The 27886-nt window shown below is 48.9% G+C and overlaps 9 protein-coding genes across 9 annotated transcripts; 3 read left to right on the top strand and 6 right to left on the bottom strand.

Annotated features, from left to right (window-relative positions):
• The first annotated feature begins 58 nt into the window (after positions 1–58).
• B0J16DRAFT_336510 (uncharacterized protein) lies at positions 59–1110 on the top strand. The gene has a single exon (XM_046127239.1). It carries the CDS (start codon positions 231–233, stop codon positions 771–773), a length of 543 nt encoding a protein of 180 aa, XP_045984063.1. The 5' UTR covers positions 59–230; the 3' UTR covers positions 774–1110.
• A 204-nt stretch (positions 1111–1314) lies between these two features.
• Positions 1315–3808, bottom strand: B0J16DRAFT_336509 (uncharacterized protein). The gene has a single exon (XM_046127238.1). The coding sequence runs from the start codon at positions 3671–3673 to the stop codon at positions 1604–1606; it is 2070 nt and encodes a 689-aa protein (XP_045984062.1). The 5' UTR covers positions 3674–3808; the 3' UTR covers positions 1315–1603.
• Positions 3809–6655: 2847 nt separating this feature from the next.
• On the top strand, positions 6656–8326 carry B0J16DRAFT_396396 (major facilitator superfamily domain-containing protein; the record flags this gene model as incomplete). Its single annotated transcript, XM_046132269.1, has 3 exons — positions 6656–7000; positions 7047–7105; positions 7156–8326. 3 exons carry the CDS (start codon positions 6656–6658, stop codon positions 8324–8326), a joined length of 1575 nt encoding a protein of 524 aa, XP_045984061.1.
• Positions 8327–8636: 310 nt separating this feature from the next.
• B0J16DRAFT_336507 (amino acid/polyamine transporter I) lies at positions 8637–10920 on the bottom strand. The gene is made up of 3 exons (XM_046127237.1): positions 10361–10920; positions 9236–10291; positions 8637–9188 (listed from the first exon to the last, which is right to left on the bottom strand). The coding sequence occupies exons 1-3, from the start codon at positions 10710–10712 to the stop codon at positions 9016–9018; spliced, it is 1581 nt and encodes a 526-aa protein (XP_045984060.1). The 5' UTR covers positions 10713–10920; the 3' UTR covers positions 8637–9015.
• Positions 10921–11808: 888 nt separating this feature from the next.
• B0J16DRAFT_336504 (uncharacterized protein) lies at positions 11809–12918 on the bottom strand. The gene has a single exon (XM_046127236.1). It carries the CDS (start codon positions 12608–12610, stop codon positions 12170–12172), a length of 441 nt encoding a protein of 146 aa, XP_045984059.1. The 5' UTR covers positions 12611–12918; the 3' UTR covers positions 11809–12169.
• A 2185-nt stretch (positions 12919–15103) lies between these two features.
• Positions 15104–17120, bottom strand: B0J16DRAFT_317813 (uncharacterized protein; the record flags this gene model as incomplete). Its single annotated transcript, XM_046125394.1, has 3 exons — positions 15104–15175; positions 15229–15278; positions 15338–17120. 3 exons carry the CDS (start codon positions 17118–17120, stop codon positions 15104–15106), a joined length of 1905 nt encoding a protein of 634 aa, XP_045984058.1.
• A 914-nt stretch (positions 17121–18034) lies between these two features.
• B0J16DRAFT_396384 (ankyrin repeat protein) lies at positions 18035–22156 on the bottom strand. The gene has a single exon (XM_046132268.1). It carries the CDS (start codon positions 22090–22092, stop codon positions 18097–18099), a length of 3996 nt encoding a protein of 1331 aa, XP_045984057.1. The 5' UTR covers positions 22093–22156; the 3' UTR covers positions 18035–18096.
• Positions 22157–22596: 440 nt separating this feature from the next.
• B0J16DRAFT_336497 (hemolysin-III family protein) lies at positions 22597–23856 on the top strand. Its single transcript, XM_046127235.1, has 3 exons — positions 22597–23231; positions 23305–23532; positions 23591–23856. Exons 1-3 carry the CDS (start codon positions 22662–22664, stop codon positions 23747–23749), a joined length of 957 nt encoding a protein of 318 aa, XP_045984056.1. The 5' UTR covers positions 22597–22661; the 3' UTR covers positions 23750–23856.
• A 126-nt stretch (positions 23857–23982) lies between these two features.
• On the bottom strand, positions 23983–24690 carry B0J16DRAFT_336495 (uncharacterized protein). Its single transcript, XM_046127234.1, has 2 exons — positions 24673–24690; positions 23983–24611 (listed from the first exon to the last, which is right to left on the bottom strand). The coding sequence occupies exon 2, from the start codon at positions 24565–24567 to the stop codon at positions 24148–24150; it is 420 nt and encodes a 139-aa protein (XP_045984055.1). The 5' UTR covers positions 24568–24611; positions 24673–24690; the 3' UTR covers positions 23983–24147.
• Between the last annotated feature and the right edge of the window lie 3196 nt (positions 24691–27886).

Below are 27886 nucleotides of genomic sequence, written 5' to 3'. Positions count from 1 at the left end.
TAAACCCAGAAGGCAAAGTCTGCTAAATTTGGAGCACCAGTGATAGGCCCAGGTACAGTAAAAACCCCGGATTAACCCCTTAATGCGCCAACCGAGACAAAAACTCGCCTCTAGCCGACGCGTACTGAACTTTCCCTCTCTTTTCCATCTCTTTCGCATCACCAACACTCGTTATCCAAACCACCTTTCGAATTCTCACAATCGCTTTTAATTAATTCTTCATCGCCAAAATGTCCACCTCCGTCAGCTCCGCCTCCGCTGCTAGCAGCAGCACCGCCTGCGCAGCCCAGCTGTACAACCAGCCCAACCAGGACAACACCTGCGCCATGCCCTACACAAAAGACAATATCTCCATCATGGAAAAGTGCTGCGGTGACGCCCAGATTGTCTCCTACTACGACAACTGCGGCATCTACTGCGTCGCCATCGACCAGTCCTACGACGCCCTCAGCAAGTGTCTTTTCAAGGAGGGCGCCGCCGACACCGATGTCTTCTGCAGCGGCAGCAAGAAGGTCACCAAGACCGAGGACGCCAAGGTGCCTGCTACCGCCCAGGCCAGCGTCGTCTCCAGCAAGGACGACGATGACAAGGACGATGATGATGAGAGCAGCTCTACTGGTACTTCTACTGCTACCGGAACTGCTTCTTCGGCCGATGCTTCTTCTACCGAGACTGATGCGCCTTCTTCTGCTGCCAAGAGTGGTATCAGCACTATGGGTGTCGCTATCGGTGCTCTGCTTTTCTCCTCTTTCGCTTTCGGTTTCCAGCTTTAAGCGGCTTGCGTCTTTCACACCTTTCTACATGTCAATAATTTGGATGGGGATTATATAATGGGCAGTTGGCGATACAAAAGAATTTGGATATTTTAATATGTATTAATTGGCGAACAAATACCCTCGTTTGTGCAATCAGTTGACCCTGAACTCTTGCGACCCATACGTGACCTGTGCTTTCGGCTACAGTATAAGCCTGAATTGAATGTCTCCATATGTGAAGTAATGGCGGGTCTGAATGTTTTGTCCCAATGCTACAATGATGGTAATGCACGTCATCGAGGCCCGCATGGCCATTGTTCTGCAAGCGAGGGTTCCATAAACGCCATGAAGCCTCATTCCTTGGGTTCAACGGTTGTGCAGGAATGCGCATCAGGCGCTTACTACTTGCATGTGTTGGTTAAACTCAATCGCCATTGTTTCCTAAATGCTGGTCTTTTTGAAGAGTACCTCAACATAGCTCAATCGTATACATGCTAGCCTGTTAGCTTTTAGTTAACCTACCTCTTACTGCAATAAGACCATCGCATACGGCGACAAAGGCAAGATAATATACCAGACAGCGCAATCCTTTTAGCTTAGCTTCCAAGTCAGTATCAAACCATCAGCCATCAAGGTGCAAATACAGGCGAGCACTTCAAATCACAGTCACAAGCACGAAAAGTTTGTATCAAATATTAGATTGAGTAGATTAACCCATTAACCCTCCACATGCTTCTCCAAAGATTTTCCAACCACAGCCAGACACCATCAAATTACTCCCCCAAATAATGCAGTTCTTCAAATGCAGAAGATAGAAAAGAAAGTCGCTATGCTAATTGCGCTTGCACTTAGAGAAGAGCAGCGGCAACGGCAGCAAGGAAAGCAAGACCGCTGACAGCCTGCTTACCAGCACCGTTGACAATGGTGGGCGAGCAGTGGTCGCCAGAACAAGGAGCCTCACCCTTGGAGCCAGAGTCCTCGCCGCCGTTGTTCTGTCCCTTGGAGCCGGAGTCGGAAGAGCCACCGTTGTTACCAGAGCCGCCGCTGACGCCCTTGGAACCGGAGTCCTCGCACCCGGAGCCGGAGCAAGGAGTCTCGCCCTTGGAGCCAGAGTCAGAGCCGCCGTTACCACCGTTTCCTCCGTTACCACCGTTTCCTCCGTTGCCGCCATTGCCTCCGTTGCCACCGTTTCCTCCGTTGCCTCCGTTACCGCCGTTACCGCCGTTGTTACCACCCTTGGAACCAGAGTCCTCACAGTCATCACCCTTGCAAGCAGGAACGGGCTTAGAGCCGTGCTCAGTGGCAGGGCAGCTGGGGTGAGAGCAAGAAGGAATCTCAGGCATCTGGGGGTGCTCAGGAGTACCGTAGTTGTTCTCCCAAGGCTTGTAGATAACCTGACCATGCTCGCAAGAGTCGCAGTCAGCGGGGGTGTAGCAGACATCGTGGTTGTACCAGTCATCGCACTGCTCGGGCTTGTAAACCTCCTTGCCGTTGCAGCTTCCGTTGGAGCAGTAGTGAGGGACATATTGAGATCCACCCTTGCAGTCACACTTCTCAGAAATGTAGACGTACTGTCCGTCGCACTCCTCGCCGGGGTAGGGCTTGAAGACGTAGACGATGCGGCCGCCGTGGCCGGTCTCGGGGTAGCACTGGCCGTTGTAGCACTCGTAGATGGCGGTCACGGTCTTGGTCTCGGTGGTGGAAGCGTCGGAGATGGTGGTTGTGAAGGTGGTGGTGATGGTGGACTGGTCAGTGACGGTAGCAGTGAGGATGTCGGTGATGGTGACGTCGGAGCCGCCGAGAGTGACGTAGACTGTCAGGAGGATGGTGTTGGGGATGGCGGCTTGACGACGGTTGAAGCGGTTCATGCGGTCAAGAGGAGCATCACCACCACAGAACTCGGAGTCATCGCCAGGGCACTCGATGTCACACTGGTCAAGGTCAACTCGGCTGGTGTCATCACTGTCGACCTCGTCACCACAGTAGCATTGGGTGTCGTAGGTACCGAAGTATCCGCGGCCATCGCACATGCTGGCGCAACGTTCGAGGTCCATAGAGTCAGAGGTCTCCATGAGTTCGAAGGTAGGGAAGCCCTTGGTGGAACCGACACAGCCGAAGAGAGCAAAGTCACCAACGGAACCGGGGAAGCCAGCAGGAGAGGTAGCGGTGGCAGTAGGAGCAGTCTCAGTACCGGTAGCAGTGACGGTCTCACCCTCAGAGTTGGTGGTAGCACCCTCGGTGTTGGTATCGGTCTCAGTAGGGTTGACGGTGAAAGTATCAGTGCCGGTAGGCTCGCCCTCAGAGTTGGTCAGAGTGGTATCAGTGACGACGGGACCACCGCCGCTACCACCATCACCTTCACCCTCATCGAGAGCGAGTCTAGCAACAGTAGCAGGAACGGGGTTGTCGCCACAGCGCTGGATGAACTCAAGACGAGGAGCCTGAGCGCCAGCCTCACTGCCTCGAGAAGACTTGCTAGCAAAGTCACCACTGGTCTCAAGCTGATCAAGGAAAACCTCAGTGCCGTCGACAGTAACGGAGAGAGTGCAGTCAGTGTCAGCACGCTTGCGGTTCTCAGATTCGAGTTCGACGAGGATTTCGAAGAGGACGACGAACAAGTTGCCGATGGGGAACGAGGAAAAGACATCCCCGGGAATGATGATGGAGAAGGAAGCGAAGGCGTTGACGGCAGAGAGGAGCTGGATAGCAATGCTTCCGTCGGGAAGGGTGATGAAGGAAGCGCCAGGTCCGAGCTCGGCACCATTAAGGTCGACAGAGATGGGACCGTTGACACCAGTCTCGGTAGGAAGAGCAGTGGTGGTGGTAGCAGTCTCAGTAGCAGGGACACTGCTGTTGGTGAAGCGCTGAGCAGTAGCACTCGAGGCCAAAGCCAAGAGGAAACCAGGAGTGAAACGCATTGTTGATGATTAGATCAGAAAACTTTTTTCTAATGTTGTAAAAGACAAATTTAAAGAGAGTGTATTGAGTTGAGTAAAGAAAGTGAATGTTGTTGTTGTAAAAGAATGGACTGAGCCTCGATGAGAAGATGAGAGTGAGGATGAGTGAGAAGTGATTTGAGGAGGAAGTTGGAGGATGTTATATAGAAAAATGTTACTATCTAGAGTTGCATACTTACACTATTCGACTCTACTAGACTACTGTTCACGATAATGGTTGCGGTGCTATGGAATTCCAACCGCCCTGCTTGCAACATTCCCGAGAGTATGGCTAGCCCGGAAAAGACATGCAAGGGCACACCAAGTTTACCCACTCCTGCCACTATATGGGGATAGTTGGCTGGTTGTCTCACCATCTCAGGAACGAAATCTGGATTCGGTATTGGAGATAAGATAATTCATTCTTTTGTGCCTGGCCATGCTGCTTGCAGACTAATTTATGGAGATGTAGTCCGCTTGAGGGAGGAAGCATGGAAGCGGCCGTTGACTCCTGCAACCTCCCTTGATGCACGAACATCAAGACTCGCGACGGTAGTACTTTTGCTACCTTTTTCCAGAATTTACTATGTTCCAAGCCTTCCGCAGGCCAAGACTCATACACCGACTGGGTGGGCCAACCACATACGTCCTTCAAATTACATACTCAACCTCACTCAACTAACACATTATCTCCATAGTCAATCCACTTATAATCCCCATCTGATTAATCTCTCTTGGCAACGGTGAGTACATATCACGGTCGCGGATAATGGGGGCTGTAAGAAATTCATGCTGTGGTAACAAAGGCACAGAAACACCCACCACGCAAATCCATTCCTTACCTCAGACATCTCCATTGTCACTTGTCAAGTGAAACTTGGTAGCGGAATGGACCGAAACAGGTTCTGTTGAAGGAACCAGCTCAACACCGAAAACAGCCTGGATTTGGCTGGACGCGTACGCAATGTCTCATATTCTTTGTGCGCTGGGTGAGACATCAAATGCTTGTGTGGGGTTGACTGGTTGATGATGCTTGCGGTTGAAATGCATGCGGTGTAGAAATTCCAGCAGAATGGATAGTTGGATACTCATGCTTTTAGTAGGTGATTGGTTAGATCATGAGTGTTGTCCGGTGTCCAGATGTAAGTAATTTGCATGGATGTGAGACTGCCGAGCTGGATATGTTCAGTCATATCAAGTCATCTTCATGTATCCACGGCTAATACGGCAATGAATTCAGTGGATGCGCTCATTTCAATCAGACATGTAATATATATTTGGCTTATAGGAATTTAATTTAATTCTGGCTTTTAACCAGAATGGTCTATGGCGGTAAATGCACTGCCTTCCGATTAATCCAGGTGGTCAATTGGAAGTAATGCTACCCTATATGTCTCGGCCGAGACGGCGATCTCAACGTTGGATAAAAATAGAAAGTTTGTAGATTAAATGCGCCATTGATGAACCTTGACGATCTCAACGCTTGCAGAGTTTGAAACTAAAATTAAACTTTAACATGGTATCCCACTTTCCAACGGCGAAAAAATGATACTATCAGACCATGTTTGTACAGTACGCAATTGTTATATTCCTTCATGCTCAACTAGATTGGGCCGTCGCAGCAATGACGTTTCCCTTACAACTCCAGGAATGAACATGGCCGTCTTACCCGTAGTGTTTAGCCTTACTCGTCCAACTCTTAGACACCAAAGCCAATCACGAAGAGTCAAGTCGATCATGGCAAGTTACCCGATCACATGATCCAGCGCCATCATCCACAGCAACGGATAATGACATACTCCTGATTCACCAAGGATCCTGGAATGTTGTCACTTGGCAAAAGAACAAGCCCTTTGTTGCCGCGGGGCTGGTTGGCGAGAGATACGCTGACTGAGACATTCGAGGGAAAGAAAGTTGGAGTTGCCTTGACAGCCCGCTTTGTCTAGACTACGATGTGGAATGATGATGGGGAAAAGGAAGAATAGTATGTGCATTAGCGAAATACAAGATTAAGGAGATAGGGGATAAGTGGATTTCGATTCTGTGAAGGGAAGAGGTACGTGCCGATGTAGGGAGAGATAGAAGGGCTAATATTTAACTTATAATTATAAACGAGAGCGTCAGTACTCCTCATCCTTAGATACAATTATTCTACCATCATTTTCAAACCCATCAAAACCATCACTTATTCTCTTCTATGGTAGGTTATCGCTAGTTGATCTAAGATGAAGTCGCAAAATCTTAGAAAAATACGACCTGTCACTGCAACAGCTGCAGGGTTATTTGGATTTTGCGATAACATATCTGTAAAGGTGATCCGCAAAGACGTACTCAACCTACAGAACAGACAATATCTCATCCTTTGGGTATGTCATTTGGGAACTATATGATATTGCTGGTATGTTTGGCTTTGGTTTATGTTGTGGCGACAAGAGAATATCATCTCTTCAAACATGGGCAGTTTACGTTTGCCACAGTTCCCAGGCCTCTTATCTTATACAATGCACTGTAACCATCCAAAACCCGTGATATCGCGCAATAGATCGGGACATTCCCGCTTGTACAACCAGCAACAAGCTGAATCACATCTTGAGGCAAAAGTATATAAAACTTCCTCATCCAGATAATCTATCGCGAACTCCCCGCCAGATACCCAATACTATAGTACAAATGTCGTGATAAACAAATTAAGCTTAAATGCAGGTGTCGGGTCTTGGCCCGACGGATATTTCCTGTTTGGGATAATGTCGTTGTTTGCGCGGCAAATGACGCGAGATCTCACAGGCCCGCTAAATGCCTATCTTGATGTGCTATCGCCGGGTACAGAGATGGATATGATGGACAGGGTGTGAAGGCCCTTGTATATAACTCCTGTTTCATCTTAAGTATTTGAATTCTTCGAAAAAGGATACAGGTTGACTTTGTTTACATATCTTGATACTATTTGGTGAGATAGTTGCAAAGATGGCGACCACCACCTCCGAAACCCAAGTCCAGGTATCTCCAACTACCGAGGGACCGGTATCTCATCCTCCTCAGACGGGCATCTTTAAACACATCTCTAAAGCAATCCCCTATTTTCGCAATCCTCGCCATGTCTTAATTCTCAAGCTCGATTGCCTTCTTCTCACATGGACTTTTATCGCCGGTATTATGAAAGAGATGGATCAGTCTGCTACAACGCAGGCTTATGTTTCCGGCATGAGAGAGGCGTTGGGGTTGTATGGAAATGAGTTGGTTATGTTCAATACCTTTTTCTCGATTGGATATGCTATTGGACTTGTTCCTGGGCAATTGGCTCAGACGAGGGTAAGTGATTCAAATATCATGTTGGGATATGAAGCTGACTTAATAGGTTCGACCTTCTCTTTTCCTGCCAACTTGTGAGATTATCTGGGGACTATTCGTTTTAGTGTAAGTCCTCAAACTAAAGCTCACTTCATATAGTAAACTAACACATTCAGCACATGCCAAGCCAAGAACGCAACAACAATCTACGCCCTTCGCTTCTTCCTCGGCCTCTTCTCCGCCGTCTTCTGGCCCTCAGTCGTCTCCCTCATCTTCAACTGGTACACCCCCAAAGAACTCGCCTTCCGAATCGCCTGCTTCAACGTATCGGATGTAGCAGGCGCCATGTTTCTCGGTGCCCTTCAAGCAGCTCTGTACAAGAATCTTAACGGCGCTCACGGAATCGCTGGTTGGCAATGGTTGTTTATTGTCTCTGGAGTTATTACCATCGCGCAGGGCATTGTGGGATTCTTTGTTATTCCTGATACGCCTGCTTATACACGCGCAAAATGGTTGACTGAGGAGGAGAAGCAACTGTCGAGGGAACGCATGGGTGATTTTGGAGCCAAGACTTCGAACTTGATTCCTGCCGCTGTGTTGAAGAGCAAGTTGAAGAAGTTGATTACGCATCCTGTTACCTTCTTCTTCCTTGCTGCGTTCGCAATGAACGCCTGGGCGCACCGAGCAAACTCTTACTTCGTTCTTTACATCGAGAGTCTGAAGGATAGCGCTGGGAACAGGATGTACAGCACATACCAGGTCAACATTCTCCCACTCGGCGGTTACGCGATGCAAATCTGCACAAACCTCATCCTCAACGGATTATCAGACTGGAAACAATGGCGATGGCAAATCAGTTGTGGTTGTGCCACGATGCTTGGTATCATGCTAAGCGTCCTCTGCGCTTGGCCGTCTGACCACAAGGTCGTTATGGGATTCTATTTCATGACATACGCCGTCAATGCAGGCAGTCCAGCACTGATGGCATGGTTTGCTCAACTGATGCGCAAAGAACCCGAAGCCAGAGCCATTGTTGTTGCGCTGACGGTCATGATCGTTTATATTGGCCATGCGACAATTCCTCTTCGTGCGTTTAGAGTTGCGGACGCACCGCAGTATCCTATTGGATTTCCGCTTACGACTGCGTTTTCCTTTGGGTCTGTTTGTGTGCAGCTGGGTATGCTTTGGTGGACGAGACGGAACCAGGGATTGCAGAATGGTGGGTATGATGGGACTGAGGTCAGGGGAGAGGATGAGGAGAGTGCGAGTGTTGAAGGTGATGGGGCTAGTGTTGGGGAGACCAAGGAGAAGACGACAAATCCTGTCGTGTCCAAGGTTGATGGATGATCTAAGGGTCATATCTCTGCTTAGTTGATTTCAGTATAATAGCCTCAGTGTTTCCAATTTTCCAATACCAGATCGAGTCTCGTAACATCCGTCAGATTGACACCACACCCTCAATGCACAATGCTGTCATCTGCCACCTTATGTGTAACCCTACTTTGACAGCCACTAAGCAGTCATGAGAGGACAAGGTACTTCATTGGCTTCAACGTATTCGCTTATGGGCGCGCGGCGTAGTAAGCTGAAAGAAGTTTGGTCGGTACATGGCTTTATTTCGTTCCCATGTGATACCCAATTTAAGGTATGTCTCTGACCGTTAGTCACGCGAGCATCAGTGGCTCACCAATTGTGTTGTGGGAATAAAGAGGATGGCTGATCGAGTGTTTTCCCACGTGCAACCTTTACGCCTCTGGACGTTAAACCAACTACCAGCCACGGCTCGGCATGCTGTCAGTCATCTCAGATCTGAGAGGTACAATCACTTGCCCCGCATCGTAATGGCATTTTGAAAATGTGAATTATGAATATCTTCCTAGCTAACACTGAGATCATCCTATCTAAAGCTAGGTATTGGGTATCAAGCACAGAGCACGACTAAAATCCTCGCACGTATATACCAGACTGATATAGGGAAAATGTCAAATAAATTGTCAAGGCATCTAGATCCTGCTCGCTTCAAAGAAAAACAGTTTTTAATCCTCGTGGGTAGGAGGACCAGCGTAGTTCTTGTGACCCCAAGCCCAGTACCAGATTCCAGAAACCAAGCACGCAAAGACGAAGACGACGGGGGCGTAGTTGACGGTTTCGGGGGTGACGGGGAGTGCGGAGGGCATGCAGAAGAGAGGCATGGCGAGGAGAGACCAGCCTGAGAAAGTTAGCGAGATAGACTATAGTTAGAGTCAGTGGACTTACCGAGAGCGATCCAGTTGGCAACGGCACCGAACTTGCCAAGGTAGAACTTTCCAGTCTTGACCTGCTTGCGACCAGTGAAAAGACTGATGGCAATGGGAGTGGCGTAAGAAGCAGTCAAGCAAATAACACCAACACCAGAGAAAGCGTTGAAGGCGGCCGATGAACCGAAGTAAAGGATACCAAGGATAATTTCGACAACCATGCAGAGCATCATAGCGTTGAGAGGGACATCGAGAGAAGTGTTGACCTTGGACCACCACTTAGCACCGGGAATGGCACCGTCACGAGCGAAAGCCCAGGTGCATCGAGAGCTGGCAGTTGTGCAGCCGATACCGCAGATGATGGCGAGGATGATGAGAGGGAAAAGAAGACCGAAAGCACCGCCTGAGCTGCCGACTGCGCTCTTGATGATGAAGGGCACAGGCTGGGCTGAGAGGACGACTTGCTGCATATCAGGGAGGACGAACATCAAAGGAACGACGAAGAGGAGACCGGCGAAGGTGTTGATGAAGATGGTAGCGACCATGGCCTTGGGGACCTGAACCTGGGGGTTCTGGACTTCCTCACACATGGAGATGATCATACCAGTGGAAGAAGTGGCGTAAGCGGCATGGAGAAGACCAACCATGAAAGACCAGCCCTTGGAAGGCCATCCAGAGTTAACCTCAAAGTGACCAAAGACGAACGCAGCATCACGACGACCCTCCTTGGCAATAGCGAGGACGCAAACGACAATAGCGATAACACCGGCGAAAGTCCAGAAGACGGCGGCGGTATCAATCCAGGGAAGCCACTTGTTTCCGAGCGAAGAGACGGCATTGCACAGGATGGTCAGACCGAGGAAGACGAGGAAGACCTGGTAGGGCTCGCCGGACATGACGCCGACGCCGGGGCTCGACTCGAAGACATTGACGCACGAGACGATGAAGAGGGCGGTTCCGAAGTTGACGGCGAGAGTGATGGTGATGTTTCCAACGATGTACAGCCAACCGCAGATCCAGCTTGCAATGCGACGCCATCGAGGAGGGGAGAGCATGAAAGCTTGGTAGTAGACGCCTATCACGATACAATCAGTTTAATTCACGGGGACAGACATGGCTCCAATTGGGAGGGGAGGAAAAGTACCTCCAGCTGTAGGATAGACACTGGTGATTTCACCAAGAGACGCAGCTACACAGACGATAATGAGAGAGACGGCGACCCAACCCCAGATAACGTTGACGGGACCACCGCCGACAAGAGGATAGGCCAGGGTGGTAGCGAGACCGTAGGGAATGGAAGCGAGGACGAAGGACATGAAGGCGACCTGGAAGGTAGAGCGGTTTCGCGACAGCTCAGCCTTGTAACCCAGGTTCTCGAGGAGCTGATCGGCAGCATCATTGTTGCCGACGGAAGCCTTTGAGCCTCGACGAGGCTTTTGCTCGACGACTGGATCCATTGCACCTGTGCTTGTGCTGCCCGAGTCGTGTTTGGACATGATGGCAGACTAATCGTAAGGCTGGAGAGATAGACGGGGGTGGGATGGGGAGGGAAAGGGAAGGGAGAGGGGAATGGAAGGGATTTAAAAACACAGAAGCAAGACAAAGAGGGTGGATTGAATCTGGGGAATGAAAAGTGACGGACGGGGCCTTGAAGAAATTTGGAGTAGCGGATTATCGGGAAACATGGGGGGGCCCCCTCCAGGCTATGTAATGGGTGGCAATCAAGCAGGGAATCAAAGTCCCTCCCCCGAGACGCGTCCAAAAGTGGAAAAGAGTGGTTTTAGAGTGGGATGTTGCGGTTCCATAGAAGCCAAGACCAGCCGGGACCACTGGCTTAGACAGTTACAGTAAGCCAGGATTACCTAGTAGCTAAGGGTAGACGATGAGAACAAGGGACGGGGAAGAGCATGATACAGTAGTCTGACTGTTGGAACCAACAGCATTGAATTGAGGGTCTAGAAGCATCACCGTATTGACTGATGAAGAGTCTTGGCTAACCTGTACTTGTACTTGTTTCAGTACCAATCACCGACGATCCGATGCTTTCCTCTCATAACCACAGCAATGTACTGCAATCAGTAACTTGCCGTACAGAGATAAGTAAAAGCCCGTACAACCACAAGCTCATCAATGATAGGTCCAACCCGTAAATGCCATCTTGTTTAGCGCACACGGGCTGAAAAGGAAAAGAGCTCGCGCGATTCAAGAAGCAAAGATGATAGGCTGCTACGTCATGAAAAGAGTGGAACCACAAGGCGGCCAGGCCGACACAAGGTTTCGGCATCAAGCTAGAAGTGGAAGGAGATAAGTCGCTCTCAGTTACTGCACTGCAGTTGATAGGATGTTGGTTGCAGGCTACGTTACAGTTGAACGGTAGAGGAAAGAATGAACTGTTCAGGTATTGGGCCAAGCTTTCAGGTAATTTAAACAACACCGAGTCTGTGAGTACAGTAGAGGTGGCTGAATGTGAGATGTGAGTGAGTGCATGTGAAACACATGCTGGCTGGATCATGCAGGTAATTGACTGAACTCAATCAACAAGCCGAATGCCGGTTTCGTGACGATCTCTCAGCTTTACTTTACCTATTTTGGGGAATATCCTGTATGTGATCGTCAGGGTATCAACACCCATCCTGGCCTGCCATCAAGTTTCGTGTCGCATCCAACTTGCAGGAGCTGTCTAGGTTTGAGGCTATCGCCAGTATCTAGGATGAAACAAGATAAACATGCACAATTGCACCCTTCACCTAGATAGCTCTGACCTTATTCCTATCTAAGAAGTCCGGCGACATTGCATTGTTGCCGGGACACGTGACCGGTTTTGAGATGTTGATCAATTGATACGCTTGTCATGACGGGCCGTTCCTTGCATGCTGTTGCAGCTGTATGTATGTAGGTATGTAGGTATATGTGTGCCGTGCAGTCGTAGTTCATCATCAGGTGCTGTGCTGTCTTAACCCCGTCCTCCATTGTAATCAGCACCACCAGCCTTCCTCAACCTAACAACAATATCCCTCTCCTCCAACTCCGACTTATCTCCCGTCGTAACAGCAATACTATGATGCGAAAGCGCCCTCTTAACATCCCCGCTCTCGATGCTCACGCGCGCCTTGCGCATAACCTTTGTATTCTCTCCAATCCAGACCACCAGTATAAACTTCACTCGCGTGCTCTCTTTATCGTTGGCGTACTCGACGCGCACGTAGCCGTACTGGACTTGTCCGTCGTCCAACTCGTTGACCAGCTCTGCTAGACCGCCCGTGCCCGTCTTGGTGAGCGTCAGCTTGTTGCCGACGGCAGAAGCGTACGAGATTAGGAGCCAGTTTGTGTTATCCTTGTCGGAGCGCACGGCGTCGTAGGCTGTGGCTACTTCGGGTGCGTCGAGGCCGGACATTGTGGTAGTATTCGTATAGGTAGGTCTTGAGTATTGGGTATAGCAGGGAGGAGGGATATCGTATCGGTCGGTGCGTGTATCGAATCAGATCCAAATGGGATATAGACCAAGGATCAAGAGGAGGAATAAACTGGGCCTGGTACGTAGACCAACAGAACAATTGTAGAGACAGAATCCAAGAAGCAGAAAAAAAGGGTTCAAAGCTTGGTCAAACCTTCAGGAGGTCAATGGGTTTGACTCAGGGGGCATTGACTGTCTTTTTTTCGCTTCCCCCTCTCTCGTCTCTCCCCTAACCCTGTCTCCTCAAGGGTTTGGATCCATTGGGTTTTTTTTCTGCTCTGGGAAAAGCTCGGTTATCTAAGAGTATACGTATCTTCTCACCATCACTCGTCTATTGGCTGTCACTCCAGTAGAATTGGTGATCCATATTTACCAAGACGCTAGAAAATAAACGGACAGTCTCCGTGAAGCCCTCGTGGGTTTCTTCAATTCTTCAGCTGCCCCCTGAACTTGAACGGCTCCTCTTACCGGAGACCCGCCCCAACGCGAACAGACACGTTCTGGCCTGAGACTCGTCTCTCTCCACGATTTAATGTTGTTTTTCAGTACGTAACAGGACGATTAGCTATTCCCCTCCCCCGTGGGCAACTAATCACTTTAATTCCCTTCCGAATGTCTAGGGGTTGTCCTGTGCTCAAGAGGTTCAGAATGAGGGTCATTAATCCTGCTTTACTCTTCTGCCTCCTTTAATAGATAGACACTGGAATACTCGTAAACGATGGCTTCCTGCAGCTAAAGTCGAGCTATGGTAATAACAGGGACCCGGGTATCCAGCTCGAGCATTATTCCTTCTTTGAGCGATACCGAACTCACCCTTATCCACCCCCATGCAATTCCCCATCCATCACCCTTCCTTGAAGCTGATCAATACGGCAATAATCACAGTCTTTCAATCGGCCCGAGAAACCACAGCAAGTCCAACGGCATGCTAAGCCCGCCCGTTTCACTGGGCTACGAGATAAAAAGCCTGAAACAGTCTCAATAAATTACGTCGAGGTCCCGTTAATAACAGAAGGTCCCGTTAATGATCCATATAAATGACATTCAAGACTAAAGTCTGACGACATTAGCTTGTCTTCAATAAGTTGGACTTCAACACATGGGATGCTATTTTCATGATCATCCTGCACGTTTAAATAAAATGCAAAACCCCTGTTTTATCCTACAACCAACAAACATTCTAGACTCCTTCCCCTTTCTCTCACAACGTGTCTTTCCCTTGTCTGTGGCTTACTTGGCTGCAGCAGACCGACCAAAAACACGTGCAACTCCGACTTACCCGTGCCATGGATTATCGCTCAGTGGATAGGTCCAAGGCCCCGAAGCTAGGATCCCCTTGGTCCCAGTGAAATTGACCCTATGATAACAAACCGCCATCCAAGAGATTTAGTAATGGATAAAAGGAAAATGGCTCATTTTTTGTCAACGCTCGCATTCGATATCGGTTATACGCGCATTGAGAGTGATCGGCCGAGGACGTCATATCTTAGGCGAAATTAACTGATTCTTGCGCAGAGGATAAATATTGTTCCTCTTCTTGAAAGGTTTTCTTTACGAGATAAATAAGTTTTCAACGGGGTTTGGGCTACGATCGAGATGAGAATTAATAATGCCCGAGAAGTCACAGCCTTGGAAGAATTGACAAAGCTGCGCTTAAGCTAACCATGAAAATCTCGCCGAGTATCCTTGCGATTGTAACAAGTTTGAATCAGATTATCAGAGACAACTCCGTGGCTTGCCGCTTGAACGCCATGCACATCATGCAATGCAAAATACCCGGCAGATCACCTAGCTGCCGTTATTAATATCAGCGTGGCGTAAAAAGAAGAAAGTGAAACGACTACTGTCTCCTTACTTAAGGAGGGCGGCATCTTCGCTAAGCGCTTGAAATAGGCTCACCTTGGCTAGGTGCTTCTATTGTTCTAGGCCTGGACGTGTTACAGATTTGGATAATGAGCTGACTCGTTTGGCTTGGCTATGATTTAAACGTTGATCCTTCGGTTCCGATTTGGATCTAGAGTGTTGCGTGCTAGCAATCGATATTGTGCCTTTACCTTGATGAGTCCGAGGCCTCAGGGGACACTGCGACGACATAACTCAACCCAATAAATCATTACGTAAATTATTAGCAGATATTCCGCGAAACTGTTACTGTTACTGTCACTGTTGGTTTCCCAATCAGATTCAATACGAAATCCACATTCGCTAAAGGGGTCATCGTTGGCATTACCCTGCAGGCAACCTGGTGAATTTCATCTGTCATTCCCGAGTTTCTTGTTAGTAAATAGTTTAAGCCGTCACCACTACCATCGCTATATTGATAATAGATTTGCTCATTTGCTTTATCCTTGCAGCAAAAGACAATCGTGGTCAAATAGGAAGGATGTCCACCCAGCTCCGTTTCGACTACCACAATGAATAAGTTTGCAGTCCTTAGTCCCGCGCATAACGCTCGGGAAACTTGCCCTTGACATCAGCCATAACTTGCACAGTGATGTACCGACCCTGGATCACAGCATTAGCCTTGTCAATATACTGATTAAAGAAGTTGTACTTACGATCCAACGACACATGTAGAATCCAATGCCGGCAAAATAAAGGTGCGGATCTGATAAATATTAATTAGCGACCTTTCATAAAACCAAAAAGAAGAAGAAGAGAACTTACGACCAGAATAGGTGACATAGCCAGGTGACTCGCCTTCCTCGTCAACAGCCAGCGTGCTCACGTTCTCGAGCTTAGCAGCTGAGTCCTTGTCGATGAAGCCAGCTTCAGCATACTTCGCAGGTAAATCCTCATTCTTATACCCAGTAGCGAGAACAATACCACCGGCCGGAATCGTCTTTGTCTCGTCGGTATCCTTGTCGTATACAACGAGTCCATCACTCGTCAAACCCTTCGCTTCACCCTTAGCAACACGAATCTTATCCTCAAGCACCATATCAAAAACCCTTTCTTGATCCACATAAAAAGCCCTTCCACGTTCTTCATATGCACGACAAACAAGACAGACTTGCTTCTCAACCTGGTAGCCCTTTTCTTCGAGCAACTTATGCCTTGGTTCCATGACCTGATTCAATGATGCTGTCAGGCCATTGGCCATATCTCGCATGACTGCCAACGGCATAGAGTTTTCTTGAAAGTCTGCTGCTTCAACGGGCATTTGACCCTGGTATCGCATTGAGATGATTGGAAAGAAGACTTCAAAGTCAAGAAGTGTTGTAGGGCTGCGCTGGAGCATGGTTACGCTCTTTGTGCCGTTGAGGGCGAGATCTTTAGCGACATCATGGGCGGAGTTGCCTGTGCCGACGACGATTACGTCGAGATCTTTGTATTCAGTTGCGTCGCGATACTCTGATGTATGCTGGATAGGTCCTTTGAAGGTTTCTCTGTTTTCGAGAGATGGGATGTTGGGGTTTGCTTTTGAGATAAGAAAGCCGTTGGATAGAACAAGATTCTTTGCTTTGATAGTGGATGTATCGCCGGATTGTATATCCTTCAGATCAATCGTCCAGTGCTGGTCATTCTCATCCCAAGAACTTCCCACTACCTGAATACCTCCGAAGAAAGGAAGCTTGAGCTGCTCCACAGCAGAAGACATGTACCTCGTCAGGTCTTTACCACCCATGTACTCAGGATATCCTTCCTTGGGAATGGGAAACATGGGTAGTTGGACCATAAAGTTACTATGATGAAGAATAACGCTCGAGTAGCGCGATGTAGACCAGTTACCACCTGCCTCAAGCTCTGTGTCAAAGACAGCGACGTCAGCGCCTGCGGAGTCGAGCATGATGGTGTTGCCAAGACCGCTGCAACTTCCGCCGACGACGACCACGTCGAGAACACCAGAGATATTGGGGAGACCTTGGGCAGATGGTTTGCCGCGCTGGGAGCTGTCGATGAGAGATGGTGACTGACGGGGTAGTTGTTCAAAGGGATGGTCGACGAGTTCTTGGACGGCTGTGCTCAAGATCCAGATAAGCCATTTACCATCGATAGGAATGAGCTTGACTTGTCCAACGCACTTCGAGCGTGGGTTATCAGTGTAGAAACTGAAGGGAACATCAAGACAAGCAAGCGTAGGCGCAAGGCGCATATACTGCGGTCCCATACCCCACATTCTCTCCCCATCAGTCGAGATATCTGACGGGCTACGTTTATGGTCTTCAGAAAGAGTCTTCAATGCTGAGATAATTGCATCTCGTCCGTGGATGGTACGTTTGTCGAATGTTAGTGTAAGAGAATCTCTCCACCATGAGTCTTCGAGGAAAAGGCTAGATAGTTTGTCCCAGTTTGAACTGGTGATGGCATCGGAGAAGTCCTTTATGAAGTCTGAGGCGACTTTGGAGGCGTCGAGGGTGTCTTCGCCTTCGAAGGCTGGGACGTTGGGGAAGCTGGAGGGAAGATCTGCGACTTTCGTCCTGGCGCGTTTGGGATGTCCGACGGCCATGGCTGTTGATATTGCTGTGTCAAGAATAGTAGATGATTATCTTGAAGAAGGCTATGTGTTCGCCAAATCAGAGTTTCTCCTACAGGCTGGGGTTCATGCATTTATATATGGGATACACTGGGCTACTCTGAGAGAGGTATAGAAGGATTATTAATTCCACAGCTATCCCACATTGCATTATACGTAGATCGGTCTATAAGCGAATCAGCTTACTTCTAACAAGTCCGAGGGAGTTGGTGGAAATAAGCACTAGTTCCGTAGGATCCTACGGGATAAGCACAAAATCCCATATAACCGCCCTTCAAGAGGGAAAGGAATCTGCCGAAACCGAGTGCGTATTACTTCTCATGATCAAACCTGACTAGTGCTGATGCAGAAGGATCCGGAGGTAAGATCAAGTCTTGGAAATGGGATTGGGACCAGTTGGATCTTTCGGATAGGCTGGTTGAATAGTGATGTAAGCCAGAAGGATTTGAGGATTCGATACCATGATATTTCATGAACTCTTAGTTGGTACTTGTGAGGCCAAGCTTGGGCAGTAGTCATTGAACTTAATTGTCATATTGATGATAAAGGTATAGTGTTGATCGATGATTATAGCCGATGGTATCTTTCGATTACGGTACACTGCATGTCCATGCTCGTATTATCCGGTGAACTAATACCGAACCCGAGCTCAATGGTTGTATCTCGCCAAGTTGAGATAAAGATTTGCTGCTGATAACTAAAATTGACGTGCCTAACTACAGGATAATCTAACCCTTTTGCATACCTAGTGTTTGTCGAAAAAACTCATAATCATCTGCTAGGAATACCTATGTAAATATGTACCCATATGCTAAGAATGTATACGCAGTTACTATAACACAAAATCTGAAACGTATCTTGAATGCTAACGTAGTATTCAACCAAAATCACAAGCTTAACAATCCCCCAATTTGAATCTGCCACATCTTAGGCACGAATTGCGCACTACTTACGAGCGTAAAATACGATTCATCATCTGTCCGACCTCCGGCAAGCACTGTAGATGCTGTTCGACATTTTGCCTATGTGCCCCCTTGAGTAGTGCCAAGCCATATTGTTTCCCAATAACCAAACACTCCACAAAAGTCTTGCACGCCCGCTTCCGCAGTAATCCAGGAGATTCCTTCGCTATCAAGGAGGTTATTACCTCCGGTATAGCTTCGCTAATTAGCCACTCGTGGTTACTGGCGTTCTCCTGGCACAGGATCAAGCATGCTGCTGAGGGTACATCGAGAAAACGGTCCTGACCTTTCTCGTGGGCTTTCTGGGCGAACTGCACAACAGTGGTGAGCAAGACGCGCAATCTCGCAGAGTCGCGAGTTTCACTGATGGCGGTTAGCTCGATGGCGAAAGCCTGATTCATATGGCTGAATAATTCAACGTCATGACCGCTGGCGATATATCCTTCGAAAAACTCTGCCACAACCCGAGAGAAATATTCGATCGGCCCATGCTCATTTTTGTCCACCAGAGCGAAGTGGCTCGTCATTAGTGCCGTCGTTCGAAATACGGCCTCTTCTGCGTTCCCATTCCGAACACAGTCATCAAAGTCACTCAAGAACTCCCTAATGCCAAAATGGAAGAATTCCAACGCGTCTCTGTCACAGGCAATGGAAGCCCAGTCTGAAATTGCCGCAGCAGTGACGATGTCGCCTTCTTTCCACCCTTGTGTGATAGCCGCAAGCTTTGTTTGCATGCCTGTGAAGGTTGTGATGGCTAGCAATGCCTGAAGGTCCTTGGGCGCGACCCTCTGTAAGATTTGTGTTGCCAAGTCGCCCATGGCTTTTAGCTTTTTGGGGTTTCTAGCGGCGATGATCTCCAAGAAGAATACATGATACAATCTCGCCCATTCTCGCAGTTCGTCCTGCTTGTTCTCTTGGACGAGCTCCTGTAACACAGAAAGACTGTCCCAGCGGTTCAACGCAACGAACTTGAGATAAAGGGACATCAGTTCCAAAGCGAGGGGAAGGCGGAGGGAAAAGCCTAGGCTTTTCATGACCATATCGACATATCGCGATGAACGCTTGAAGCGTGCAAGAAAGACCTGGTCCTGGAACCCAAGTAGCTCCTTCACGCGCTCGTCCATCGGGTCCTTATGGCCCTTCAATGAAGCAACTCCCAAAAGGGCTGGCAATTTGTCGACGCGTGCTCCGCGTTCAAGTAACTCCTGCGTCATTTCTGTAGAATCGGCAAGAATAGCTCTCATCAGCGGGGTATCAGTGTCGCCATGTTCCGCCTTGGCCTCGAGATTAGCGCCATGTTCGAGTAGAATTGATACGAGGCCCTTATGCTGTCCGGTTACCGCGATGTGGAGCGGCGTCAACATGCTTCGATCTTTGTAATTGACACGTGCACCGTGGTCGAGTAGTAGTTCCACCATATCTCGGTGCCCTTGGTTCACGGCCCAAGATAGAGGCGTGCGGCCGTAGTTGTCCTTTCGCGCAACAAGGCGAGCATGGTCATGGATCAATAGCTTCGCCCATGGTATGTTGCCAAAGTATGCCGCCAGATGCAAGAGGGTGAAAGAGGGCGGGCTTCCGCCGTTTTTCTCCTGTTCCCAGTATAACTTCCACCATTCTTCTCGTATCGGAGAATCAACTTGGAAGAAAGGACGCGAAAACTCGGACTGTTTATCGATGACATGAATGGCGTGATGAAAGTGAACTGGCCAGTACTGACTGGCATAAGATAAGAAGGAATCATTGCTGGATGGTTCATGGTCGCTTCTTGGATTTCCGTATCGCCGTTCAATGTGGGTTAAACAGGTATGCATGAGACTCTTGTGGGTGTTTTGATTCATTCGAAACATGTTGATCCCTTGAATATCGACTTGGTCGCTTTGGAAGAACTCTTTGGCCGACTCATGAACCAGATTTACTACATCTCCTTCGATCTTGACGAGTAGCCCACTGAGCCTGAGCCGATGCTTGGTCACTTGCGTTGCTGGAATAGTACCAGAAGCTGTGATCCCAGCAGCCACGGTCAATTCTTCCAATGTGAGGGGCCGCGCGGCGAGAACGACCCATGGAAGAATGGGGACCAAGGCCTCTTTATCAACGACCTGCTGGAGAAGTCGCTGGTAGATTCCACCCAGACCTTTAGGGACATGACGGAGAACTTCACCAATTTCGCTCCAGCTTCCGCCTCGAAGTTCGTTGACAACAAACCCCACCCACAGAAAGGTCCCGTCAGCACCAGCCAGCAAAGTCTTCTGAATTTGAGCAACCATATTTTCGGAAAGGTCTTGCTCGGATGCCAATTCAGCGACCTTGGCAAATATGTATCTCTCAACGTCATGATAAGTTGCCGTGGCGGATGCATCCAGCTGGATCTGCCGATACTGGCTGAGTTTGCTTTCTAAAACAGCTGGTCGAGGTCGAGAGAGGATGATGACTTTCAACTGCGGCCCTGACCTTTTTCCTGCCTGAGACAAGTAGTTGCTAACAGCATCGAGGAGCTGTTTGAGTGATTCCCTCTCGCATTCATCCAGACCGTCCAGAACACAGACTACTTGAGAAGACGTACTTTGCTGAAGTAGCGTCAAGAAGACTCTCCACAGCGAGAGAAAATTGGAAGTGGTATATTTGGTTGTCTCAGTCCCTTCGAACGAGCTCTTGATAAACTTGGCCAGTTGCGGACGGAGGCCGACCCACTGGTGAAGGATGCCACGCATGATGGTTAGTGCAGTGTTTCGATTCTTGTCGCGGTTGCTGCAGAAGTAGTAGAGGAGAACGTTATCGCCGGCACCGACCATTGGCTGCAGCATTTCTGTGATGTAAATAGCCAACATGGTCTTCCCTTTTCCTGGCCCACCCGAAACCCACAGCAGGGAGTGATTCTCATCTTTCAGCCACTCTTGATAATGCGGATGTTGCGTCAGCCATTCGCAGGTGCCGTCAACCCTTCGACCTTTCAATGCTATGAGGGACTTTCGATCAACCTCAGGTCTCGTCAGAAGCAAAGCATCAAGAACAGGCGCGGCCTCAGTGTATGAGCTTGTAGCCAGTGGTATTGTCTTGGACACGGTGGGTATGAAGGAAATGACCTCTTTTGCATACGCTGCAGAAGCCGCTGCGGCGTAGGCATGCCATATCTTGGACTTGTGAGAGTCTGAGTAGTCGCAAATTCCTCGAATAATCAAATACTGGGCTGCGTCTCTCAGCTCAGGCACATCCGTGTCAAAACAAAGAATACCGTGGTCGTGTGCCAACCTGTCTCGAGTCGCTGTGTGATGCCTTAAATGGTGACTGGAGGCCATGAGACCCTGATGAACAATGGGTCCCGCTGCTTCACGATGCTGTCGAGATTGGACCTTGGCCAGGTCGCAATGGCTACAACTATCTCCTCCAGATTCGGTCGTAACATGATCATAGTTTGACTCGAAGAGGACGTCTTGCTCTAGCCCGGGGCATACAAAGGTGCTGGGGTCCGTCATCGTGATCTCGGAGATGTATAGGCGCATCTTGCTTTCGTCAAAGATAGCTGCTGTTTCAGCCTTTCCAGCAGCTGCGAGAAGCACCGGTGTTGGTACTCTGCTGCGATCTAACTGATCTTTCGTCCTGTCCCCATTCTCATCGAATTGTATGATACCTGGCCGGCCAGTTGTCGACTTGCTGACAACAACATCACCAAGACGAATATCCTCCTTCGTATTGGGGGCTCCTCCGGCAATGCCTACCATTAGGTGAAATCGGATAGATGTGTAGCTTGCATGCAATTGTTCCACCACGTCAGCCAGCGACGTGGTAACGGACAACTTGGAATTAGGGTATGCCACAACAACATTGTGACCTCGAAGACTCCCCAATATATAGCTATTACTGTCGCCTGGGTTCTGCTCCTGAGACAGATTGTCATGGACACGATCAAGTGCTGCTTTGGCTGCGGCGGCCTCTATGGGGAGCGCACAAACCCAGCCAACTGTGTAATTGCCATGGGACGCCATATCTGTTCCGGATGTAAATTAAGGAATTGGTGCCGAAGGGGTTTGTGAGATATGGCGAAACAGCCTGCGCCAGGTCTTTCACCCGGAAATTGAGCGCATCGTTATGGAGAGCAAAGCGGTTAATTAAATAAAGTGTATAGCAACCAACAGCTGAGAAAACAGTCAGGCTCTCTCTATCGTTGTTCTCTCCCTCACCCATGTAATGGGCGTGTAGCGACTTGCTTTGATCATCCACGCCCTCCCGTCGTGTTGCCCGCTGGACCGGGGCCCGCCGGGGAAGCAGGGTTGCTGCAGGTCAGAGTTTCGGATATTCTCCATACTCGTCTTGAGCTGGACACCCCGGGCTTGATACCCCCACTGTACTTGGCTCCTCCTGTATGTTTCGTCACATACGGACAGGCAGTAATAAGCAAGGAAAGTGTGGGACCTGCCCCGGCGCTTAGCAAAAATGATTGGGAAAAGAGCAGCTGCGCAAGAAATAAAGCAGAATGAAGTTCTTCTTTCCTCACTTTACATTTTTACTCATTCTCAAAGTCCGGATATCATTTGAAACATTGTCAGAAAAAGAGATGACATCTGCTCCCCGTCTACGGGCTTCCCCCCCTCAGCTGTCCAAGACGCACGAGAGACAAGGAATAGAATCCATGGAAGACACCGCAGCCAAGGCCGGAAAAGGACGTCCAGTTCTTCTCTCATTCGATCAAATGCCGGAATGGTTTCGAATCGAGTCCAACAAGTGGGTTCATCATGGTTACAGACCTATCTCAGGCTCGGTTCACACTTCATTCTGCAGCTGGTCGTACCTGCACAATGAATCCGTCAATATCTATTCCCATCTGATTCCAGCGGTTATCTTCTTCCTTGGAGAGTGGTACATTCAGCAATATCTTACTAGCAGATATTCTAACGTTACTACTGCTGACTTTATCGCTTTTTCCATCTTCATGTTATCGGCTGTTACCTGTCTGTCCTTATCGGCGATATATCACACCCTGATGAACCATTCGCAACACGTGGAACATCTTTGCCTCCGAATGGATATGCTAGGTGTAGTAATATTCATCCTGGGTGATCTTGTCTTGGGGATATACATGGTCTTCTGGTGTGAGCCTTTGCCACGAAATACCTACTGGTCTATGGTTAGTCAATGTCATAAATAGAGTTTGTTGCTCTTTACATCAAGTTTCTAACACTCTTCAACTCGGCCGATAGATTGGACTTTTCGGGACGTTGACCATTCTTACGACACTTCACCCAAAGTTTCAGGGTGCAAAGTATCGCCTATTCCGAGCGTTAATGTTTGTAGCGACAGGGCTATGTGGCGTTGCCCCCTTAGTCCACGGACTCATCAACTTTGGAGTGTCGCAGATGATGACAAAAGCCCTTCCCTATACTCTAGGGAAGGCAGCCTGCCTTCTATCTGGAGTGTCATTCTATGCAGTAAGTCTTACAACTCCGCAAAAAAAATATATCATCCCTGACATACTTTCTTTTAAAGACCAGATATCCCGAGAGTCGTTACCCTGGTAAATTCGACTTCTGCGGTTCTCATGCAATCTTTCATATGTTGGTGGTATGTGCTGCTGTGGTTCAGCTGCTAGGATATCTCGACGCTTATGATTATGCTCGCGCAAATCTCACTTGTTCACCTCTCTGAGGTCTGGGATTGTAGATTATAGAGCTTCTGGTGGCCAAGTCCGGCTTAGCAGTTGCGGCCATATATATCTTTTCATCTTGTAGCCATTTACCACGGTATCGCCGGAGAAGTAAAAAGTGTTGATTTGTTGACTGCACTTTTGCGGATTCCATGTCCCATAAACCTGTACTGCTGAGCGGCTGCTGAAGTATAGCGTGAGTTATCACATGCCCAAAGATAAAGAGTAGTTTCCAGTATTAGACATGTCGGCCTAAGACGATAAGAATGGAGGCTTGGGCGCTAGAGTCTATTTCATTTCCTCCTGCCATATACTGAAAGAAAGTTACTGTTATGACTGAGTATGCCTTATTAAAGACCTTGATATCCCTCCTGCCTGCCTCCCTTGAGGACTCAGGAAATTATTTCCTGCCTATGAGCCGCTTCCACCAGTCCACTCGACTTGATCTAGCCTTGCGCTTATTGTCATTTGTTTGCTGTGTAGGCGCCGTCGAGGGTGCCAGTGTATTCGAAACATATGTTGACGGTCCTGGACCACTGTACATTGTCTGCGAAACAGGTTGTCCTAGCTCTGGCGAAGCTGACTCTCCTGTTAGAGATACGGCTGATTGGTCCGGCACAGACCGTTGTTTTCGTAATTGAAACTCCTGGCGAATGTCATCCTCCGTCTCATCATCGACCTCAAGCTTCTTATACCCAGCTGAAGAGAGCCGTAGCAGAACTGAATGAAGCGGGACGAATTCGTCCCAGTCAATCCGCCCCACGGGTAGAATGTTTGGATCTGCCCCGCATGCAATAAGCAAATCTATAATGGGAAGCATGGACTTCCTGGCAGCTTCGTAAAGGGCAGTTCTGTTTCCAGAGTCTGTACCGTTAATATCGTGACCCGACTTGATCAGAAGTTCGAGCAAAGGGACACTGCCTACGGTAACAGCTTGGCGAAGGCCTGTCACAGCCCGGCAGCAGCGCGACTTGCTGAACGCCAAGTCACCCTTAGCCTTCTGCAGGGGAACTCTCCGCCAGCGATACAGCCAGTCTTCTGCAGTAAGACCGCTTTCGTCGAGTAGCATCGGTTGCTCGGCATCGAGCAGGATACGGATGGTAGCTAGATCTCGACGAAGTACGGCCAGATGTAGAGCTGACCAACCGTGGTTATCTTGCTGCGACTCCATGGTTAAATCGTACTCTAAGAGGAGCCGAACGATATGAGAGTGACCCATATAGGCTGCATGGTGTAATGCAGTCCAACCGTGACATGTTGACTTAAATATGTTGACTTGACCCATCTGCAGAATCAAGCTCACAATCGACGAATGCCCTCCATTCGCAGCACAATGTAATGCTGACGTACCGTAAGAGCTGACAGCATTGAGGTCAGCACCCGCTTTCACCAGTAACCTTACAATCTCCAGGTAACCCTCTTCTGCCGCATAATGTATCGCAGACCAACCATCGCGGTCACGACGGTTCGGATCATGACCATGGTCGAGAAGCATCGTAACAATAGAGATGTGACCAGAAGCTGCCGCTTCCTGCAGCTGATCACCATACAGGAATTCGAGGTTAGGAGCAGCCGCCCTAATAATCCCGGTCCTTCCCAGTCGGGCTGCCCAGGTCAGTGCATCGTTGATCTCCTCATTGGTCCTCAGCTCGCTGGTGTTGAGCAACAATTTATCAACCGTATAGTCTTGCCCAGTGATTACAGCCCACAGGGTCGGTGAAAATCCAGAGTCGTCAGTGATACGAAAATTGGCACCGTGGTCAACCAAGACTTTTATACACTCGATCAAACCCCTCTCCGCGGCGTAGTGTAGGGCTGTTTGTCCATTTTCGTCCTTGGAATTCACATCCATACCGCTCTGGATCAAGCTTCCAATCAGCTCTAACTCTCCGGCGTGCACCGCGTGGCGAAGCCTGGTAATTCCCAGATTGTCTTTGTCCTCTAGATTGAGCTTTGTCACACCTTCACTGATTTGTTCTTCGCGGTGCTCCACGTTGTTATCTGTAACATCATCGTCATCTTGGAAAACGAATGATTCGTCATCAAGTATGCTGCACATGGATGAACGTGTAATACCGTATGGCCCGGTGGTGCCGTCATCCTCCAATGGTTGGTCGCTGTCAACGTTCTCCACGTTCTCGTCACCATCGGTGGGTAGCTTCTGCAGTGTAAGAAGAGCAATCTCCTTCATGTGGCCAGCGACATGTGCCTGGAGAGCCTCAGTTGAGAAGACGATACTAGATCCTGCCTTTTCAGGGGGTTGGAAATCGTCTCCAAATGGGCATTCCAACACCTTATTCAAAACCGGCCTCCGTGCGGCGTTGCTGAGGGATGCGGCGTACGCCTCAGGTACACCGTGTTCTTCGATAGAATGCTGTCGGTAATCTAGTTCTTGTTCAAATATTTTAATATCGTGAGATGGAGCCCTGCACTCCCATGTCTGACCGTGAGCATTTTGCATGTGGCTAGACCAGGCTTTTGACGTTTCAAATGTTAGCGGGCTGGCATTTGGCCCGTGGTGACACGCTTGCAAACATTGCGAGAAAATACAGATAAAAGGCTCCAGATCTCCTATAACATGGTTCCTTGGTGATATCAGCTATGCTTTCACGGAACGACAAAATTGGAAGATTTGCTTACTGCCACAACAGCGATTTTGGAACGTTCTTAAACTCTATAATAACACCGCAGTAGGGGCACTGTTGCGTTGGCGGCATGGGAGGGAATGATAATTTGTTATTGACGAGGACGGACTTGGCACGAGGAACCTCAGTCGTGGATTTGGCGTAGAAGGCTGCCACCGCAGTTTGTTGAGCAGTGGTGGCATTTGTTGCTGGCGCTGGAGAAGGGGCTGGCATCTTGGTAATTGTCGCGGGCTTTGGCATTGGGCTTGCCGCAAACCGCACAGTCGGCGTGCTCTGGCTTATTTCGGGGAGTACAACAACGGCTGGACTTGGTCTTGGGCTTTGAATACTCAAATCGATTCGCCTTCGATGGGAGTGCTGATAATACAGTCGTCGAAGTCGTAGAGCATTAGCTTCAACTAAAGCCGAACGGAGTGTCTCTGGCGCTTCTGGAAATCGGAACTCGATGTAGCATTTAGTGTAAAGACGCAACTCCTCTATAGCTTTATTTGCCTCTTGGTCGTCTGTGTACATTTCGATCTTCCGGGCTCGGTTGGCTTTGGCAGATTTTCGAACAGCGTTGGATAAACGGAAAAGCCGTGTCATTGTTCCGCCTATTGTCTCGGTGATCTTCAAGATATTCCCTTCTTCTGGATCCATGTCGCTATCTGAATCGCTTGAGTATTCGTCGTTCGCTCTTGTGGCCCCGGAGTCACCATGTATCGAAATGCGTTGTCTCTTCCTGCTTGGGGTTTGTGGTGGTCGCTGGTCGATCGACTTCACTGTGTTAGACTTTTTGTTAGCCTAGATTTTCGGCGTATTTGATTTTGATGTAAGTATAACTCACAGGACATCAGGGTATCGCAAATGACTTCCAGGAGCTGATGTATGATATCCGCGGCCGTAGGACTGAACCGTAGTCTGTAGTCCAATGAAACGTTGGGTGGTCCGTACACGTCCATATTTGAAGTCCACAGGGAGAACCTTGCTAACTGGTCGTCCATGATAGTGGGATCTGGCACGATGCTCGACATAGCCATATACTTGTTAAAAAGAAATTGGCATTGTGTCGCATGCTCTGCAATAGTCGGTCCAAGGTCGTCTTGTAGAAAGACATCTTCCATGACCTCTCCCGAAGTCTGTAGACTTTCCATGTTGAGGCGCAAGTCGCCCTTGTGAGTACTTTTGGGGGCGCGAAAGCTCAGTAAGTCACAGTCTCTGCAGGAGTGTTAATTTAGTCGCAAGAGTCGTGTGTTAAGCAAATCCAGTTATCACCCCAGCTCACAAAACTTCACCAAGGTTGTGACTGATGAGATAACAGGCCTACAGGCCTGGCTGCTGTAATTGACGGGTTGAAAGACACCTATCAATTCGGCACTGTGACAAAACATAAAGGTTATGGGATTTCTTATGGATCAAATTTTGTCAAAGTGCGTTTTTGCTATGTCTAAGTTCTTTGTTCTGTCCGTTCCCCGCTCCCCTCAACATTCTTGTACTGGGGTCTGGCTGGAGTAT

Source organism: Fusarium flagelliforme (assembly GCF_020744385.1).
Source record: "Fusarium flagelliforme strain FIESC 12 MPI-CAGE-AA-0113 chromosome Unknown B0J16scaffold_3, whole genome shotgun sequence".
Lineage (NCBI taxonomy): Eukaryota > Fungi > Ascomycota > Sordariomycetes > Hypocreales > Nectriaceae > Fusarium > Fusarium flagelliforme.
This window is presented reverse-complemented; position numbering and strand designations above follow the sequence as displayed.